The sequence below is a fragment of the Cuculus canorus genome, chromosome 11 (genome assembly GCF_017976375.1).
Source record: "Cuculus canorus isolate bCucCan1 chromosome 11, bCucCan1.pri, whole genome shotgun sequence".
Lineage (NCBI taxonomy): Eukaryota > Metazoa > Chordata > Aves > Cuculiformes > Cuculidae > Cuculus > Cuculus canorus.
In genome coordinates, this window is record NC_071411.1 from 21787483 (window position 1) to 21807266 (window position 19784).

General features: G+C 47.3%; 1 protein-coding gene across 4 annotated transcripts in view; it reads right to left on the reverse strand.

Annotated features, from left to right (window-relative positions):
- Positions 1–8504: 8504 nt before the first annotated feature.
- PTPDC1 (protein tyrosine phosphatase domain containing 1) overlaps positions 8505–19784 on the reverse strand; it is a 30139-nt gene continuing 18859 nt past the window's right edge. Inside the window, exons 3-10 of one of the 4 annotated variants that reach the window (XM_054076822.1) lie at positions 19418–19589; positions 18566–18646; positions 18234–18352; positions 17344–17481; positions 14218–15413; positions 13139–13324; positions 10056–10166; positions 8505–9164 (exon numbers count right to left, since the gene is read on the reverse strand). In XM_054076822.1, coding sequence (XP_053932797.1) covers positions 9048–9164; positions 10056–10166; positions 13139–13324; positions 14218–15413; positions 17344–17481; positions 18234–18352; positions 18566–18646; positions 19418–19589 — 2120 coding nt within the window. In that variant the 3' untranslated portion in view covers positions 8505–9047. Of the gene's footprint in view, positions 9165–10055; positions 10167–13138; positions 13325–14217; positions 15414–17343; positions 17482–18233; positions 18353–18565; positions 18647–19417; positions 19590–19784 lie in introns of those variants that run through there. The other 3 variants (XM_054076823.1, XM_054076824.1, XM_054076825.1) reach the window with 3 other exon arrangements.

Here is a 19784-nt window from a genome sequence, read left to right on the forward strand (position 1 = left end):
AAATCTGCCCCCTCCAGTTTGTATACGTTCCCCCTCGTCCTATCACCACAAGCCTTTACAAATAGCCCCTCTCCAGCTTTCCTGTAGCCCCCTTCAGGTACTGGAAGGTCACTATAAGATCTCTGAGCCTTCTCTTGTCCAGGCTGAAAAAGCCCAACTCTCTCAGCCTATCCTTGTAGGGAAGGTGCTCCAGCCCTCTGATCATCTTTGTACCCTCCTCTGGACCCGTTCCAACAGCTCCATATCCTTCTTATGTTGAGGATTCCAGAACTGGACACAGTATTCCAGATGAGGTCTCTCTCATATGATTCTATGTGATTTTGCAGGAGTTCATAGAATCACAGAATGGTTTGGGTTGGAAGGGACCTTGAAGTCCATCCACTTCCAGCCCCTCTGTCATGGGCAGGGACACCTGGGCTGCTCAAAGCCCCATCCAACCTGACCTTGAACACCCCCAAGGAGGGGACATCCACAGCTTCCCAAGGTCTCCCCACCCTCATTGTGAAGAAAGTTGTATCCAGAGAGGCTGTAAGCACTTCATGTCATTTCAGTGCCTGTTTTTAGTGATGTGCAGGTTGTGCTGCCTGTAATAGGATTGTTGGAGAGGTCTGGGTTTGCTGGAGGAGCAGAGTGCTGGAGTAAGGAGGTCTGTTCCAGCTGCCAGGTAAATGAGGGACAGAAATAAGCATTTTTCAGAAAGGAAGTATTCTATATATGATACATTTGTTTCCAGAGCAGGAAATGCTTATTGAGTGCTGGTGTTCTTCTGTGCCTGCACTTTGCCAGGTGCACCTGGTTCATCAGAGGCTGTTGCTCGTTGTACCTGTGATGGGTAGTGGCATTGGCTTTGACCTAGAGACGGGAACAGTCCCACATATGTCCAGTCAGGCACCGGAGAGTTGTTAAGGTGACTTTTTTTTTTCTCTTTAAAGTGAATTATTTTATCACTTTATTTTAGCAGGAAAGCCCTTTTATCTGTGGAACATAATAATCCCCCAGAATCCCATGGATCCCCTCTCCACAGAACCGAGAGTACGCCTCAACATGTCCTGCATTTGTTAGATTTCCAAAATAGTAGTTCTGAGACTGCCGGAAGAGCCAGAAGAAAACCAAGCAGATAACTTTTTAAGTTTCCCAGAGTTAAAATGTGCAAAGATTGAGCAGACATTGCCCCGAAAGCAGAAATGCTTTTTTGTTCATTAGCAAAAGACCACAGAGAAATGATGTAAGGAAAGAAGTGGTTGGTGAGCTCTGACTTTTAGAGGAATTTCAAAGGTGCACTCAAATGAATCTGTTATTGACTGTTCGAGAAGAATTGTCAGACAGTTTGCCAGATGTATAAAGCATTGTAACCTAGCACTTATAATTTGAAAATACATCAAATTATTTTGTAATTCACCTAAGTAAGTTGCTAACCTTGTTTCCGTGTTCGTGCAGTTCGACTCGCGTACACTAGCACACACAAACCAAGATGTTTTGAAGGAGGGAGAGAACCTTGACTGATGGCTAACTTGAGTGAGTACTTTTTGTCCCTGAATGATGAAGGCACTGAGCTGTGTGGGATGCAAAGAGCAATGGTGGCACAGGAGGAGGTACTGAAATGGAGGTGTCGGACTGAGGAGCAGGCCAGAAAGCAGATGTAGTTTCGTAAAATATCCAGAGTGTGTGGACAAGGGGCTGGAGAGAGGGGCAGTGACATGGGGAGCCAGGGGGAGAAGTCAAAGAGGAGATGCAGTTTTCAGAGACAGATGAACAACATGCATCCATAGTGTCTAAAATTCACAATGTATGCATTCACAATGCATCTAAATAAAAAAATGGCGTGGCAAGCAGGAGCAGGAAAGTTGTCCTTCCCCTGTACTCTTGCACTGGTGAGGCTGCACCTCAAATCCTGGGTTCAGTTTTGGGCTCCTCAATACAAGAAGGACATTGATGGTCTAGAGCGTGTCTGGAGAAGGGGAACAGAGCTGGGGAAGGGTCTGGATCTCAGGGATTCTGGGAGTGGCTGAGGGCCCTGGAGCTGTTTAGTCTAAAGAAGAGGAGGCTGAGGAGAGACCTCATCACCTTCTGCAGCTCCCAGAAAAGGTTGTAGTGAGGTGGGTGGGTGCTCTTCTCCCTAGTAACAAGCAATGGGACAGGAGGAAATGGTCTCAGGTTGCACCAGGTTGGATATTAGCAAACATTTGTTTGCTCACAGAGTGGTGAATCCCTGGCAGAGGCTGCCCGGGGCAGTGGTGGAATCGCCATCCCTGGAGGGGTTCAAACGATGTGTGGATGTGGCACTTGGGGACATGACTTAGTAGACATGGTAGAATTGGGCTGGTGGGTGGTCTGGATGAGCCTACAGGTCTTTTCCAACTTTGATGATTCTGTGATTCTATGATTCTAAAGACTGACGACTGATCACCATCCTCTGGCACTGGTTCTTCCCACCCAATCAATGAAGGTTGGTTTGTGTCTCAGCTCTTTATGATTATTTATGGTGTCACTTTCTCTTGTAAGTGCTGGTGTAGGAATGGCAGGAGAATGATTGAACTCCTTGAGGAACAACAGCTTGGACCTCTGAGAAGATTAATTTCAGTTGCACTACTCATGTGCCAACTACTCCTGCCAACATGTGGGGCTTTTGCAGTGACCTTCATTGGGGGATTATTGGAAAAAGGAGCGTTCAGTCTGAATAAACGAAGGAAACTCTGGTCCTTTTTAGTCATTTTAGCACAGTGCTTACCAAAGGCAAAGAAGATACTGACTTTTTGCCACTGGGTCAAATCAGCAACAAAAGCTCTAGTTCTGCCGTTACTCAGTTGAAAATACTGATCTTGACTTTGAAAAAGGTGACCATTATTTTGAAGGTGATGAAGCTGCTGGCATGTAGCTGGAGACATCCCATATCAGTGGGATGGATGACACGATTCTGGGTAAGAAATCCTCATCGATATTCAGTATTATCTCATTTTTGTTATAATTTTGGAACAAGTGCTTATACCTTAACTGTGATGTAATTTGTTATTATAGGAACAAGTGTACTACATGGAAGGACTTAGTGAAGTATTGATCATCCACCAGGATGGGCAATAAATACAGCTTGGACTTAGGAAGGACTTTAGGCCTTACAGGATAGAAAGTGTGCAAGTTACTAAAATGAAAAGGGATGGATAAAAATTCATACCAAATTCATGTTTTCTCCATGTTCTCCACAGATCTGCGTTTTGGCCAACCCTTAACTTGCCACTCTACAGCAGCCTGGCTAGTGATGCTTCCTGGCTACAAGCAGCCATCCAAGAAAGCAAGGGAGGGGGGCAAAATCAACAATTCTCTTTTCTCTCTTTCTTCACTACTGAATCCCAACGCAGCACAACAGTACCCAAGAGGCAGGAAATCCACAGCTGTGGCTGTGCTTACCATCTACACATCTGCACATCACAGGGCTTGTGGTGCTCTGGAACTGCTGGAGGAGCAGTTTGGAATGTCAGTCTGTCCTGTGCACCACTGGAAAGCTTGCAGCACGTTTGGTCTGGCCAAGATGTTGTTACCCTCCAGCACTGGTGCCTGGAGGCTCGCTCCCAGCCTTTGGGACAGGTTGTCCCACCGAACAAAACTCAGAAGGCCAGAAGGAGAGTACATGGGAAGTGCGGCTGCTGGACCAGTCACTTCTTTGAGGGACAGGAACAAACTCCATCCCTGCAGCAGGGAGGGCAACTCCAACTCTCCCTCCTCGCAGAGCAGCCCCCACCCCCCTGATGGGTGACACCAGCTGACCACAGGACAGCAATTCCCTAGCGTGCCTGTTGCTGGCATTGTCTCTGCTCCTTTGGTGGGGATTGGCAGTGAGCTACTGTTTCCTTCCAAAAACACCTCCTTCTGCACAGGCTCTGTGTCCATCCCTTGAGAAAGAGAGCAGATCAGTTGGATCCGATGGAACTGTTCCCCATCAGGGAGCTGGCACCTTCAGGAAGCGATCCTTCCCAAGGACACTGATAAATAAGGTCTAGAAACCAGGGCTGGGCTTTTGGGGCTGCACCTCATCCCTGCTCCATGCAGCAGTGATGGCTGAGCTGCTGGGAGACCAGGCGGTGGCAGGCGATCTGCTGGCCTGCACTGCACATCATGGGTTTGTGGTGACTGCATGGTGATGCCACAGCCCTTCCTTCAACAGGGAACGGAAGCAGCTGTAGCCAGGCCAGCGGGAAACAGCCCTGGGGAGACGGCTCCTCCGCAAAGCCCTCAGGCCCTTCTCTGGAAGCAGCCACACCGGTCACATCTGCCCTATCCCAGCTGTGGGTCTGCAGATGGGAAATGGAGTACAACCAAAAAGCCACCGAGTTGGCATCTCCCTCCAATGTCCAGCATTGGCAAAGGGCAACCAGCATTGCCTGGAACCTCGCTCCTGCCTGGAACGGGCCCAGAGAGCGAGCAGTGCTGTGTGTGAGCCAAACACAAGCTCAGCACATGTCAGGCCCTCAAATCTGCACACCAACGCCAGCACAAACCAGCTCTGAGGTGTACTGGGAACTCTGGGGCAGCAGCTGCCCCTGGCACTCGGCTGGAACTACAACTGGAAGCAAAGACTCTGCACCATCGCTGAAGCTCGCCAGCACCTGCAAGATGCGAGACCCAGCAGCTCTGACTGAGCCCTTCCTGCTGGGCAGGCTACAGCACGTCCAGATGTGCAGCTAAAGCCTCTGGATGCCGAGTCTCCTGACTAAGGCAGAGTGAAGTGTACCCACCGTGTCCTTTCTCTGCTTCCTCCAGCATTTGTGGGACTTCAGATGCCTCTACGGCTTTTTACCTCCTTCAGTTTGCTGCTTTGCTCTTGGAGGACCTTACCAGACAGGACTTGGTTTAATTCCTCATGAACAAGTTACAGAAAACCAGTGCTCAGCCTGTGAGGTCAGCAGAGGCAGCCTGCTCACCCTCACTGTGTCAGCAGGGCTGTAGCACTGCATCCAGCTGAGGAACTGCAAAAGTCTTCCCTACGGGCACATCTGTAACTTAAAACACACAGAGAAGCTTCCATCATCTCTAGTGTTCCACACGGGCAGAGCTGAATCACAGAAGCAGCAAAGGGATCATGCAAGGAGAGGACACACAGGCAGAGGTGCCCAGCTGGCTGACAGGCTGGCAGCTCTCAAAGGACAAAGCCAGGATGTGCCCACACGATCTCCTGAAGGCTCAGCCCTGGAACCCATCAGGGAGGCCAGATCTCCATCACCTACAGGCACAGCTGCGAAGAAGCACAGGACAAAACAGCTCCTGTGACACAGTTCAAGGGACTTCTTCAGATCAGAGCAGCAGTGAGTAAAATTCCAAGATGGGATTCCTCCACAGCACTCGTGCAGGTAGTGAGCTACTGCTTCCTTTCGAAAGTGTCTCCTTCTGCCTAGCTTCTACGTCCATCTCTTGAGCAAGAGAGCAGGCCAGTTGGATCCCATGGAACTGCTCCCTGTAAGGGAGATGGCACTTTCAGGAAGTGATCCTTCTCAAGGACACTGATAATGCTTAGTAACCAGGTCTGGGCTTCTGGGCTCCCTTCCACCCAGAAGCAGAGTTCCCATGTGCCTGCAGTGGCACCATGTTGGGCCAAAATGACCCACGTGTGGAGCTCCTGGCAGAAGGGACTCCCTGGCGCTCACACCAGCTCAAAACTGAAGCCCAAGCAGAGCACAGGCTTGGCAGCTCAGGCTCCGAGGGGCCAGCAAAGACACCTTTGCAAGGCAAAGCACCCCAGGGCAAATCAGAGCCTGACCCATTCTCTCTCTGCTCTTCTCCACACCTGCGCATCGGCCATGGAAGGAGCAACTTGCATGGCACACGGAAAGAAGATTCAGAGGGAGACACTTCTTCCAGTGGAAGATTAAGAGGGAGACACTTCTTCCTCCCACTGGACAGGAGCAGCCCCCAGGAGTGACAGGCATAGGCAAAGCAAGGTCAGGATGAAACAGAGCAGAGATGGAGATTGTCTGCAAAAGAGAGGTACGTACCAGTGCCTGCTCCTGCCCAGCTGCCCAGAGGAATCTCCCTGCTCGGTGGTGCCATCAGGCACCTGTGTCCACCTTGGCCAAGCTGTGCTGGCAGCTCCTAGTCCGGGGTGGGGAGCCGTCCCAGCTCCAGGCCGTGCTGTGGAGAAGAGTCCCTGTGTCCCCTCTGCAGCTGAGGCCTCGGTGGCCTCCTCTCTCCACAGGCCCCAGTCTGCAGCTTCAGGAGCCCACCCAGAAACCGCCCCCTCCAGCCCTGCCCTGTGGCTGTGGGACCAGAGCAGTCCAGCAGGCCCAGCCTGAAAAGAAACATGAACCCTTTACTCCTACAGTTCTTCTTCATGTGAAATTCAAGGGAAAACTGCCTGTCAGGGTCCTCAAAGAACAAAGTCAAGACTTGGAGCACAAATCTTATGAGGAACAGCTGAGAGACCTTGGGATGTTCAGTCTGGAGAAAAGGAGGCTGAGGGAAGACTACATTGATCTCTGTAGTTCCTGGAAAGGAGGTGGTGGTGAGGTGGGTGCTGCGCTCTTCTCCCAAGTAACAAGCAATGGGACAAGAGGAAATGGACTCAAGTTGCACCAGGGGAGGTTTAGATTGGATATTAGGAAACACTTCTTTACTGACAGAGTGGTAAAGCCCTGGCAGAGGCTGCCCAGGGCAGTGGTGGAGTCTCCATCTCTGGAGGGGTTCAAAAAACGTGTAGATGTGGCATTTGGGGACATGGTTTAGTAGACATGGAGGTGTTGGGCTGATGGTTGGACTGGATGATCCTACAGGTCTTTTCCAACCTTAACGAGTCTATGTTTCTATGATTCTATGTTTGGGTCTGGATTTGATCTGTAAGATCGAACAGTTGAAGCATGCAGGATTTCTATGTATGTTAAACTGGTCTATTTTTAACTCTAAATATTAATCATTTCCAGTACCAAATAAAAACTTTGGAAAAGGACAGATTCTTGTTTACTTGACTCTATCAAACTGGATAAACCGTTAATCCTGCAAACTGACATTCCATTCTGAATCCTAAGGCTGCAATCAAACCTTGCATTGTTGCTGATATCCCAGTTGTTTCTGTCTTAAAACATAAAAAGACCTCTGCAAAGCGTAGGGCAGAGATCTGCATTGATTATTTTTTCATATTATTATGATACATTTATTTACACAAGCTTTTGCTGAACATAAGAAATTTCGATATTTTGGAATTTTTGATAAGGAATTGGTTGGGTGGTTGCACCCAGAGTGCAGAGGTCAATGGCTCCAAGCCCAGGTGGAGATCAGTGACAAGCATGGTCCCTCAGGGTCTGCTTTGGGACCGATGTTGTTTAATACCTTGATCAGTCACAGAAACGATAAGATCGAGGGCACCCTCAGCAAGTTTCTGGATGACACCAAGCTGAGTGGTGAAGTTGACACCCCTGAGGGACAGGATGTCATCCAGAGGGACCTGGACATGCTGGAGAAGTGGGGCTGTGAGAACCTCATGAGGTTCAACAAGGTCAAGGGCAAGGTCCTGCACCTGAGTTGGGACAATTCTCAGTATTGATACAAGCTGGGGGAATGAAGAGATTGAGAGCTGCCTTGCAGTGAAGGATTTGGGCTGCTAGTGTATGAGATGCACAACATGAGCCAGCAATCGGCGCTGGCTGTATCCAGCTGTATCCTGGGCTGCATCCAAAGCAGTGAGACCAGCAGGTGAGGAAGGGGATTCTGCCCCTCTGCTCTGGTGAGACCCCATCTGGAGCCCTGCGTTCAGTTCTGGAGTCCTCAGCACAGGAAGGACATGGAGCTGTTGGAGAAAATCCAGAGGAGGCCACGGAGATGATCCGAGGGCTGGAGCACCTCCTGCTCAAGGACAGGCTGAGAGAATTGGGGTTGTTCAGCCTGGAGAAGAGAAGGCTGTGGGGAGACCTTAGAGCAGCTTCCAGTACTGAAAAGGACTCCAGGAAAGCTGGGGAGGGGCTCTGGATCAGGGAGGGCAGGGAGAGGATGAGGAGAATGGTTTTCAGCTGAAAGAGAGGAGACTGAGATGAGATTTTGGGAAGAAATGTTTTGCTGTGAGGGTGGGGAGGCCCTGGCCCAGGTTGCCCAGAGCAGTGGTGGCTGCCCCATCCCTGGAAGTGTTCAAGGCCAGGTTGGATGGGGCTTGGAGCCCCTGATCCAGTGGGAGGTGTCCCTGCCCATGGCAGGGGTTGGAACTGGATAGGCTTTGAGATCCCTTCCAACCATTCTATGATTCTATAAGTATGGACAGGATTATATCCTTATTAAAGTTTGATAATTCAGTGTTTTCTCACTTAAAATAAGATCTAGAAAAGTTCAGCTAATCAATAAAAATTTCACCCTTATTCAAAGCACTTAAAAATGCCACAAGTGATTCTCTGTTAAAAATACTTCAAAGCTTTCTTAGCCAAACAAAGTGTAAACTGAGGCTTTGAGAACAAAATACTCCACACTTTTACTCTACTTCTCTACTGCAGCATCTTTCAGAAATGCCTTGGTGACAATTATTTGAGAGATCTAAAGAAAACAATCTCTGCTGTTAGTAATCGACCTTGAAATCTGCTTGTTGTCACTCTTGGTCTTACTTTAAAGTTTCTAAAAAGAAAAGGACTTTCATTAAAGTTCAGTCAATATTTATTTTCTGCAAAGTAAAATCCAATCCCATTAATGTAAACATCCATAGGACACAGATATTAACTCAATCCGTTGTACCTTTGTGTACCATGGCACCGAGCTTATGGCAATCATGTCACTTGGAAATAACCTCGCTCGCCAGTGACAGAGTTTTCTAAATCAATAAATACATCTGAAAACAAGAGAACAGTCACAATATAAACACAGAGAACCTGAAACCAAACGCAACGGTGCGGTCACAAAGGAGCTGCTCTTTAGAACTGGGGAGAGAACAACTGTCACTAAAGCTCCCTCTACAAAAAAAAAAACCGCTTTGTTAATCACTACTGTTACCTACAGGTGGGCAAATCACGTCGGACAGCGTGGGACACAGAGCTCAGCACGACCCAGCGTGTTTGGTAGCCCGTCTCATCTTTGGCGTGGCCGCGCGAATGTCACGAGGGACTCTCTGCTCCCTCCTTGAGCTTTTTTCTCTTCTCTTCCAGGGTTTGTTGAAACACTTTTTTCAAGGTATTGTAAACATAGGGTCCATTCTCAGAGTCGAAGTTTGTCTAAGAAAAGGGAGAAATGCAAGTTCAGCTGCTGAACGGATGCCACACAGCAAAAGGCAAATGTAAAGGAGATGATCGGCACCTTTAACAAGGTCAAGTTTAGGACGTATCACATAAAGCACGTTTCATCATGGGGAACTTGAATGCAAAGTGTCTGCAACATAGAGCTGACCAGACAGTAAAACAAACCAGGGGAGGGGAAACGTCCTGATTGTTGTAGTGGGTGACAAGAGATTAGGAAGCAGCATGAGGAACGTTCTGTTCACACCATTTCACCTGCTGAACTGGAAAAGAAAGCAGCTCTGCGCAGAGCATGAGCGAGCTTAACCACTTGCTGGTGTTAAACGATTCCAAAAGCAGTGGGTATTTATCCACATACCTTAAGGGCCCAAAACACAACTGAATTGCAGTGTAATGTCAGGAAATGATCCGCTCAGGGATCTGGTTCAGTAGTGGACAGGTATGGTTGGAATCAATGATCTCAAGTGTCTTTTCCAACTAAATGATTTTATGATTCTATGATTGAATCTGATGAAAAGTCTCCAATCAGGACATAATCTTCCAAAGCCTTTGCTAAACTCCTCCTGGCCACTAATTATTCTCACCACTTCCCCTTATCTTTTCCCTAATTTGAAGAAGGCCATGAATTGGCCATAATCCAGAAGAAGAAGAATGAAACTAAAGGATGAAGGCTGTAGGGACAGAATTCATGTGTGAATATTTCCTACCCTTCACGGAGGCTAATGATTAAACACCATGCATTCTGAAACAGGTACACGCAAGTACCCGCAGCACGAAGGAGCTGCAGCCCCTTTGCCCACGGGGCCCACTCTGTTGACGCAGCCTTCATGACTTAAATAAATAGGACTTCATGGAGTAATGGTTACTTGCCTTGGTGAAAGCTTTAATAGCACGAGCGAGTAAGGCCTCCTCCACATCAGCTGGGAGCGTCTGCAAATTCACCACGCAGTGTAAAATACAGAGGATGGTCTGGCACTGCTCCTGGCGGAAGAGCAGCTCGTTAGAAGAGAGATTGTCATGGAAAACGTGGAATTTTCAGGTTTTGTGAACTGCTGGTTAAATATCAGTGTGCCTTCCTGTACTGAACACTTCAGGTGTAGGAGCCGGGATGGGAATTCTCACAAGCCTAAAGAGACTCTCCATAATGATTTTGATCATGATGGGAAAAACTTGAGCTGCTGGAGCGGATCCAGAGGAGGGCAACAAGGCTGGGGAAGGCGCTGGAGCACAAGTCTTACAAGGAGCTGCTGAGGGAACTGGAGCTGTTTAACCTGCAGAGGAGGAGGCTGAGGGGGGACTTCATGGCTCTCTGCAGCTCCTGAAAGGAGGTGGTGGTGAGGTGGGTGTTGGGCTCTTCTCCCAAGTAACCAGTGATGGACAAGAAGAAACAGCCTCAGGCTGTGCCAGCGGAGGTTTAGATTGGATATTAGGAAACATTTTTTATGAAAAATGCATGTAGAGATGGCACTTGCAGACATGGTTCAGCAGACACGGTGGGGTTGGGCTGATGTTTGGACTGGATGAGCTTGGAAGTCTTTTCCAACCTCAATGATTCCATGATTCTATGCAACTCTTCTCTTGTGGTGTACCACAAACAGCCCTGGAAATTTCTAGGAGGTCAGGCAAGCATCTGGAGATCTATTTTTCCACATGTGAACCATAGTTCTTGTGAATTGGCACAGAAAAAGTGAGATTTAATGTTTTCAGCCCAAAACTCTCTGCATGTTTAGGGGTCTTTCCCCAGCTAATAGAGGACGATCTGCAGCTCTCTCTGTCCTACCAACTCCACTTCACCATTAAAGGACGTTTGCAGAAAGACACCTGGGAAGTGCCAGCAAGGACACATAAAGGGAGGAACAGCATCTTCCTGGCTGCTGGTTCACATCCCTTTTCCAAGGCAGAGACACCTCCACACTGGCAGGACACCCAACAGTGAAAATGTATTAAAAACTTGAGGGATTTATGAGAACAGAAGCTAAACATCACACACAGGGGGCTGCCTGGCTGGAAAGGGATTAGCAGGAAAGAACCTGGGTGTCGCAGCGCATGCTAAGTTAAACATGAGCTGGCAACGGGCCCTTCCAGTACAGCAGCCCAGAGCATCCTGGGCTGCATTCACAGACTTACACAACTGTTTGAGTTAGAAGGGATCGGAAAGCACTTCCAGTTCCACCCCCCTGCCATAGGCAGGGACACCTCCCACTGGATCAGGGGCTCCAAGCCACATCTAACCTGGCCTTGAATACCTCCAGAGATGGGGCAGTTACAACTTCTCTGGGCAACCTGGGCCAGGGCCTTCCCACCCTCACAGCAAAACATTTCTTCCCAAGATCTCATCTCAATCTCCCCTCTTTCAGCTTAAAATCTTTCCATCTCATCCTGTCCCTGCACTCCCTGATCAGAAGCCCCTCCCCAGCTTTCCTGGAGCCCCTTTCAGTACTGGAAGCTGCTCCAAGGTCTCTGACAGCCTTCTCTTCTCCAGGCTGAACAACCCAAACTCTCTCAGCCTGTCCTTGAGTGGGAGGTGCTCCAGTCTCAAAACATCTTCGTGGCCTCCTCTGGATGCTCTCCAACAGATTCGTGTCCTTCCTGGGCTGAGGACTCCAGAACTGGATGCAGGGCTACAGGTGGGACCTCACAGAGCAGAGCCAAGGGGCAGAATCTCCTCCCTTGACCTGGTGGCTTTGCTGCTTTGGATGTAGCCCAGGATAAGGTTGGTTTTGGGCTGTAAGTGCCCATTGCTGGTGCATGTCCAGCATTTCATCTATCAGCACCCCAAAGTTCTTCTCAGCAGGGATGCTCTCAATCGCATCATCCCCCAGCCTGTATATTCAGCAGAGAGTTGCCTGCAGGTCAATGGAGGTGACGCAGCAGGAGTGTTGGATCCAGTTCAGGGCTCCCTGGTACCAGGAGGGCATAGACATACTGGAACAAGTCCATTGAGAGGCCACAAAGACAATTAAGAGACTGGAGCATCACCCATACAAGCGACCTGCTGCAGTTGACCCTGTTTTGATCAGGGCAGTTGGACTAGAAGATATCCAGAGGTCCCTGCAAAGTCAAGGAATGCTTCAGGCCAAAACACGACATTTTGAGCTGAACTCAGGAATTCTGAATGTCACAGCACGCAGGTGGTGATGGCACATGAAGTTCTGGCCACCCGGTGATTAGAAGCTCTGTTCCTGGATATCTGGAGGCTGTTAAAAGGGATCACATTTTCTTCATAAATACTTCAAAAGAATTCCTAAAGAATTATGAGATGAATTTGTGTAGTTAAGAGACAAGAATAGAGACATTTCCTTAATGTTTTGTTTAATGCACATGTAGCCCCTTGGGGAAAACACAATCAGTTTGGACTCAATGATCTATGGTTGGAGTAGACGATCTCAAAGGTCTTTTCCAATCAAACAATTACATGATTCTAAACTGTTTGGATTAGAAGTACCTCCTCCTCATAGTATGGATAGCCACAGTTTGGACTCTGTAGAGGGATTTGGCCTGTTTTCTGATTACCTGAACTGGCAAATCCTTCCTATTCCCTGCCCCAGCTCCTCTTGGATGAAGATGTTTGCACAGCAAATATGACAACCGTTCAGCACAGCTGCCAGATGTGATGTTAACAAAAGCCACACATTGAGTCTCAGAGAAAAAGTTGCTCATCTTTGCCTCTTGATCCCAAATTGCAGGATTTGGAGGGAAATGCGCTAAAGTTGAGCTCCTACTGAATGGTGGCAAAGAAAGGATCTGGTGTTTTCTTCTCCTACTCCTCATTGCAGCACTGATTACATCTCATGCTGTTCAATACCAAAACAATGAACATTTTCATTTCTAAAGAGACTGAAGTTGCCTTTTTAAACTGCAATTCCCTTGCCTAAAGGCCATAACTGAGTGGTTTAACACACACTAACAAAACAAGTGGCAGTTAAAAAAGGAACCAGCACGAGGATACCTACCTTTCTCAGTAAGTAAAGTGCATCCTGTGATTCTGTACAGTTTTTGGCTAGGAGGTCAATATCATCTTTGGATATAATAGGTTCCTTCAGCTGCTCTATCCAGGACCACATCAAGCTACAGAGGATAAAAGGATCTCTCTCGGTACAGACTTTATCCCAAGCTCCGTCTCGAGAATTCAGTTCTTTCTTAAAAAAAAAAAAAAAATGAAACAAAAGAAAACTGAAACGCATATGCATCAGCTGTTCATTTTGCCAACAAGCTCTTTGATCGCAGCAGTATAAGAATACATCAACTAGCTCTGGGTTCCAACTCCAGAGCATACGGTGTTCAGAGGATTTGGTTTTGAGGATAAGCAGCGAAGTTCCTACTAAATTCTTCTACTTGTACACACAGAATCCTCTGATCAGTTCTGAGAAAGCACAGATTAGAACTAATGCAGCTCTGCCTGGAAAGCTGCAGGGCTTTTGTGCTACCAGCAGCCAAGTTACAAGCACAGATAACTGCATCGGTTCTCAGTAGTTAAATGAACAACGTTCCAGCCTCCTGGAACATTCCAGCCTTGCTGGAGACCAAAATGTGTAGATGCGTTTTGCTTGCTTTTGAAAGAACTGGCCCACAAAGCTTCCTTGTAAGGGGAGGAGGAGCAGGCGCTGAGCTATTCTTTCTGGCCACCAGTGACAGGACCTGAGGGAATGGCAGGAAGCTGCGCCAGGAGAGGGTTAGGTTGGACAAGAGGAAAAGGTTCTTCCCCCAGAGGGTGGTGGAGCACTGGAACGGCTCCCAGGGAAGCAGTTACAGCCCAAAGCCTGACAATATTCCAGAAGCCTTTGGCCAACACCCTCAACCCCACGGTGTGAATGTTGGGGTTGTCCTCTGCAGGGACAGGAGCTGGACTCTAAGATCCTTGTGGGTCCCCACCAACTCAGGACATTCCATGATTCTATGAGGTACCAAAGCACAGCACAAGCCCATGTTCCTATGCACCATTTTAAAGCACATGGTGGCATCTGTACCCTTCTAGGCATTAAACTCGATGAAATATGCACATCTCATAACACTGAATGGAGTTGAAAATTACCTGCCACATCTCTACCTTCTGCTTCACTTCGTCCTCTCCCAGAAATTCATTTATATCTGCAAGTGCTTTTGCTGCCAATACCCTTCGGGCTTCCAAACTTAATTCTGACTGCAGAACAATGTGTGGAATTGTCTCTGACACATCTTTGCTTTCATATCCAATGGAAAAGTTCACTTTAGAAGAAGAAGAAGAGTCGGAGTCCTCGGAGACATAGGCTCTTCTGCTATATGTATAAGTCTTACGGTCATTCCTATGACCAATCTCATTGGTAAATTCCTGTCTTGGCGTTTCCGGCTCCCTGGCATTGTGGAGAGACGCTAGCCCTGAAGAGTAGGTCCTGCTGCGCTGTACTTCTTTGGTAGAGTTCCTTCTGTGATAAAGGGAGGATCCATCTTTCCGTTCATCCAAATTAAATTTCCCTTGACTCCAGAACATGCATGTATTATGCACTAATGCTTCTTTGTTTAAGTCCAATTGTGGCTTTTGCTCACCTGTGGCAGAACCTTCCTCACTGCTGTCCTGCTGAGGTTTGTTGCACTGCAGTATCTGTGCAGGTACCGTCCACACGGTTTCTCCCTGTTCTAAGAGAAACTCAGTTCTCCTTAAATCTGAGTCACTATAGCTCAGCCGCCTTTTTAGATGAGTGAGAGGCTGAAGGCATTCAACGTTCCTTCTTTTCCAAAGCGGATCACATTCATGTCCTAAGGAGACAAGAGAATCCTGGGCCTCGGAAGTGGAGTGGCTGTGAGAGGACTCCGAGGTGTTGCTGTCCTGCCGCGCCAGTCCTCCATCCCGCTGCGTGGACATGAACTGCGAAACGGTCTTTTCGATTTCCGCCGAGAGATCCGGTATATCCAACAATTCCGCTTCTATCACTTGCCTGTTCTCAGCCAAGTCCAGCAACAGTTTGCAAACCAGATGAATAAGTTTTGGCACGTGTTTGAGATGTCGGCTCTCGTAACCGTGGAGCAGGTGCCTCTGACGGGTCAGGTACTGGGACAGCGTCACCGTGTGGGCCTTGGGCTCACAGCAGGCGAACACGTTTCTCAAAGGAACCAAGAACTGTGTGAATTCTCTGATGCATAACAGCTGCCCTCTGGTCTGGATGGAATTGGGCCTTTTTGCTCTGACAAAAAGAATCGCTTGATCAGCACTCATTCGTGTTGCGAAAACTAAGTAGCAAGCTATGAGAACGCCTGAAAATACAAAGAGAGCATTAGGTAAGGAACTGTCAGACTAAAACAAGTACTCAGTGGCACTATGGGATGAAAATTAATATAGGTAAAGATCATAGAATCATAGAATATAGTTTGGGTTGGAAGGAACCTTAAAGATCATCCAGTTCCAACCCCCCTGCCATGGGCAGGGACACCTCCCACTGGCTCAGGCTGCCCAAGGCCCATCGAACCTGGCCTTGAACACCTCCAGGGATGGGGCAGCCACAGCTTCCCTGGGCAACCTGGGCCAGGGCCTCTCCACCCTCATAGTGAAGAATGTCTAGTCCTTATGTCTAGTCTAAATCTGCCCCTCTCCAGTTTATACTGATGGCCCCTCATCCTATCACAAGAACCCAATACAACACTCCAGGCTTGGTGAAGAATGGCTGGAAAGCTGCCTGGCAGAAAAGGACCTGGAGGAGCTGGTTGAGAGTGGCTGAACATGAGCCCAGTGGCCCAGGTGGCCAAGAAGGCCAAGAGCATCCTGGCTTGGATCAGCCATGGTGTGGCCAGCAGGAGCAGGGAAGGGATCAACCCCTGGACTCCATGCTGGAGAGGCCACACCTCAAATGCTGGGTTCAGCTTTGGGCCCCTCAGTACAGAAGAAGGACATTGAGGGGCTGGAGCACATCCGGAGAAGGGAACAGAGCTGGGGAAGGGTCTGGAGCCCAGGGGTTGTGGGAGTGGCTGAGGAATCTGGAGAAGAGGAAGGCTGAGGGGAGATGTCATAGCTCACAAAAACGTGTGTCCATAGCACTTGGGGACATGGTTTAGTGGGCACGGTGGGGTTGGACTGGATGAGCTTAGAGGTCTTTTCCTACCTTAATGATTCCATGATTCTATCTGTGGAGTGTCAGCCACTATGTAGGCATGTACAGTGCTTCTGTGATTCAAGTACAGTTGTGTTTGCTGAACCACAAGATAGCAAACCCATTGTCACTAAGCTTTCAGTGAGAGCTAATTTCTCACCACAGCATCTTGAGGACTTCTGTAAGTTCTACACTCGGAAGCTATAGTGGCTTCCACAGGAAGGACATAGGTGAAAAAGGTCTTGAAAGAGACAGAAGCAAATGAAATTTCAGCTGCTCCACAAATCTGCCTGATCTAACAACGAGTGGTAGGTTTGTCAACACGTAATAAATACAGGAAATTTAAAGTGCATGAGGGGAACTTTTCCCATCAAGATGATGCTGTCCTGTTTGAACACAACAGAGAATTATTCTGCGGATTCAGACATTTTCTAACCTTCCAGGTCAATACTTTAATATACTAACACTGCTTGCCTCCTGCTATTCAAATCATTTTCACAAATGTATCATTTTTACCCATTTTATAGATCATAGAATCATAGAATGACAGAATGGTTTGGGTTGGAAGAGACCTCAGAGCCCATCCACTCCAATCCGCTGCCATGGGCAGAGACATCCCTGGCTAGATCAGGGGCTCCAAGCCCCATCCAACCTGGCCCTCAACACCTCCAGGGATGGGGCAGCCACCACTGCTCTGGGCAACCTGGGCCAGGGCCTCCCCACCCTCACAGCAAAACATTTCTTCCTAAGATCTCATCTCAATCTCCCCTCTTTCTGCTCAAAACCATTCCCCCTCATCCTGTCCCTGCACTCCCCACCCAGGAGTCCCTCCTCAGCATTCCTGGAGCCCCTTTCAGTACTGGAGGCTGCTCTAAGGTCTCCCTGCAGCTGAACAGCCTCCTCTGAACAGACTGAGCAATCCCAGCTCTCTCAGCCTGTCCTCGCGTGGGAGGTGCTCCAGCCCTTGGATCATCTTTGTGGCCTCCTGATGAACATCTCACAATAATATAGAATCAAAACAAATATTCATGATTTCTAACAAGAGACTGGTTTCCATTTTTAGACAATCAATGCTGCTGATCTTGCAGCAGCGCGCTTACCTGTCCGACCAAGCCCAGCATGGCAGTGTACCGCCACCCTCCCTTCCTGCAGCGCGAACGCCACAACTTTGACCATATCCAGTATGGTTGTCAGGGAAGCCACTCCATAATCCTTCCATCCAAAGTTATAAAAATAAACTAAAACACAAAGGGAGAGAGTTATCTCCTGTTGGACTGAACGTGAACGTTTCAGTGCTGTACGTAGAGGAGAAATAACTAATAATAAATTATAGCACTAAAATTGCAGAGTGGATTTAGACTCTGGCTACGTTCTGTTTGCAAGAGACTGTTTTCCCATTTCAAAATATGCTCGCTACTGAAATATGATGAATACGTGAAGCCAGCAAAGATTTGTCAAGCTGAAGTGCAGCCAGAATGCAAGCGGCGTAACAAAGCAGGGTGATTCATACAGAAATTACCGAGCTATGTAGAGACAGTAATTTCTTCTTTTTAGAAATAAAAGCATTTCTTCCGTCAGAAGCCGTTTCTTACAGAGAGGCTCTTTTCCTCATATAGAAACACAGAAATACTATCATAAAAATGGCCTCAAAAGAAATAACTTTTCGTAGGCTAGATGGGAAAGCAGGAATTTAAAACACTGTAAATGTTTTATATATTTTTAGAATGCAGAAGAAAAATTAAAATTCAGCTAGCTGTTGTCCTTTCTTTACTGCAAGCATCAGAACATAAAGCTCTGTTTCACCCTACACAGACATGATCTCGGATAATGTGTTACTCAGTCTTGATTGTAGTTGCCAAGTTTCATGTTTACATCCCACTTAGTTCAACAGTTTTCTATAACTGTTTTTAATACATGAGAATTCAAGTAAAAATCTCGTTAAGTGCCAAAATCAATAATTACTGAGGAACAGCAGCAGGAGAGAACTTACTTCCAGCCTCCATAAAAGCTTCAGGAAGGTAGGTGAAGCCACTTTCTTGTTCCAGCGGATTCCCACAGCTCGCATGCTCCCCAGGACGCTGAAGGTTAATTACAGTTTTTATGCCACATCTTAAGGAAGGAATAGATGAGTCAAAGCATTACAATCAGCCAGAATCTCATTATCCCCTATTTTCTGAAACACACATTTATTCTTAGAGGAGAATTACCTGGATATTGTTCAAATGAAAGGACCTTTATCAATATCAAATATATGTTGAAAGAGAAACTGGATCAGGAATTACACTAGTAGCAGCTACAACAAACACTGCCTCGATGGGTTACCTTTCAAACTGCTCAATAATGTGGTATTTTTCTATTAATTCTGTTGAGGGTCGAGCCATAGCCAGGATGTTGTCTGTTATCCTGAGAAAGAGAAAATGAGATAATAAACCAGGCGTTATTCTTTCAAGCAATGCTGCTATCATGTAGTGTCTGTGATAAATCCTGTTCAGCTGATACCGATATGAGATATCAAAAGACCGACTGTTTAAATGCCAAATGTATTAAAATATCCTTTTGAGTAGAAATCTGGACTGCAATCTCTGCTTGGCCCTATCGGGTTAGTGTGCTCCGAACAGCAAAAAAAGCAGTAAGGATGTAAAGTTACATTTCATGTGGGTACTTCTGCGTGTGAAAATGCTTCTGAACACAGACCTTATATGATTTCATCTTCAGTAAATGGTTTTACTTTGAATTCTATTATGAACACATTTTCATTCTGATCCATTTTAACCTCGTCAAAAAATGTCGATAACCCAGAATAGTTTTGTAACTTGTGAGAGATGGGAATTTATTCTTTTGGATCCAAGTTAAACTTGTTGTCCTTTCTTTACTGCAAACATCAGAACATAAAGCTCCATCTCACCCTACACAGACACGATCTGGATAATGTGTTACTCACTCTCGATTATAGTTGCCACTTGCTGTAAGCAAACAGAAGCCTTTCACCATCTTCGCTGGACTACACACAATGGCCATTATGGTCCACTGTTCAGCTGCAATTCTGCCGCAAGCCCTCGTTATGTTTTACACTTAACTTAGCTGATTTAAAATCATTAATTTCCTTTGACTTGTCTCTTCAAATAACTACAATCGATGCAGTTCCATTTAGTGAGAGTAAGTGGTGCTTATTACCAAGAGGAATAGAGCCCTTTGATGGCTTGTTCCTGGTCACTCCACCGCGCTGGGTTCTCGTACTTGCAGGCGCGCCCACCACATGCCATAGAGCACTGCATGGGGCCGGGGATGACATGCCGGAGGCGCTCTCCTACTTTTGTGTATTTAGCTGTCGGACGCCTCGAACTTCCTAGAACACAGGCAAACTCGGTTAGTGAGGACACTTAGAACTTCATCTCCACCTTAAAAAGTATCAGTTCAACCACAACTGATGAAGTGACGGCAGCACAAATACACAGAGTACAGATTTAATATTCATTTTTCAGCATCGATTTAAAGTAAAGGTTCTGAGGGGGAAAAATCGCTTCGGATCCTGCAGAAGTTG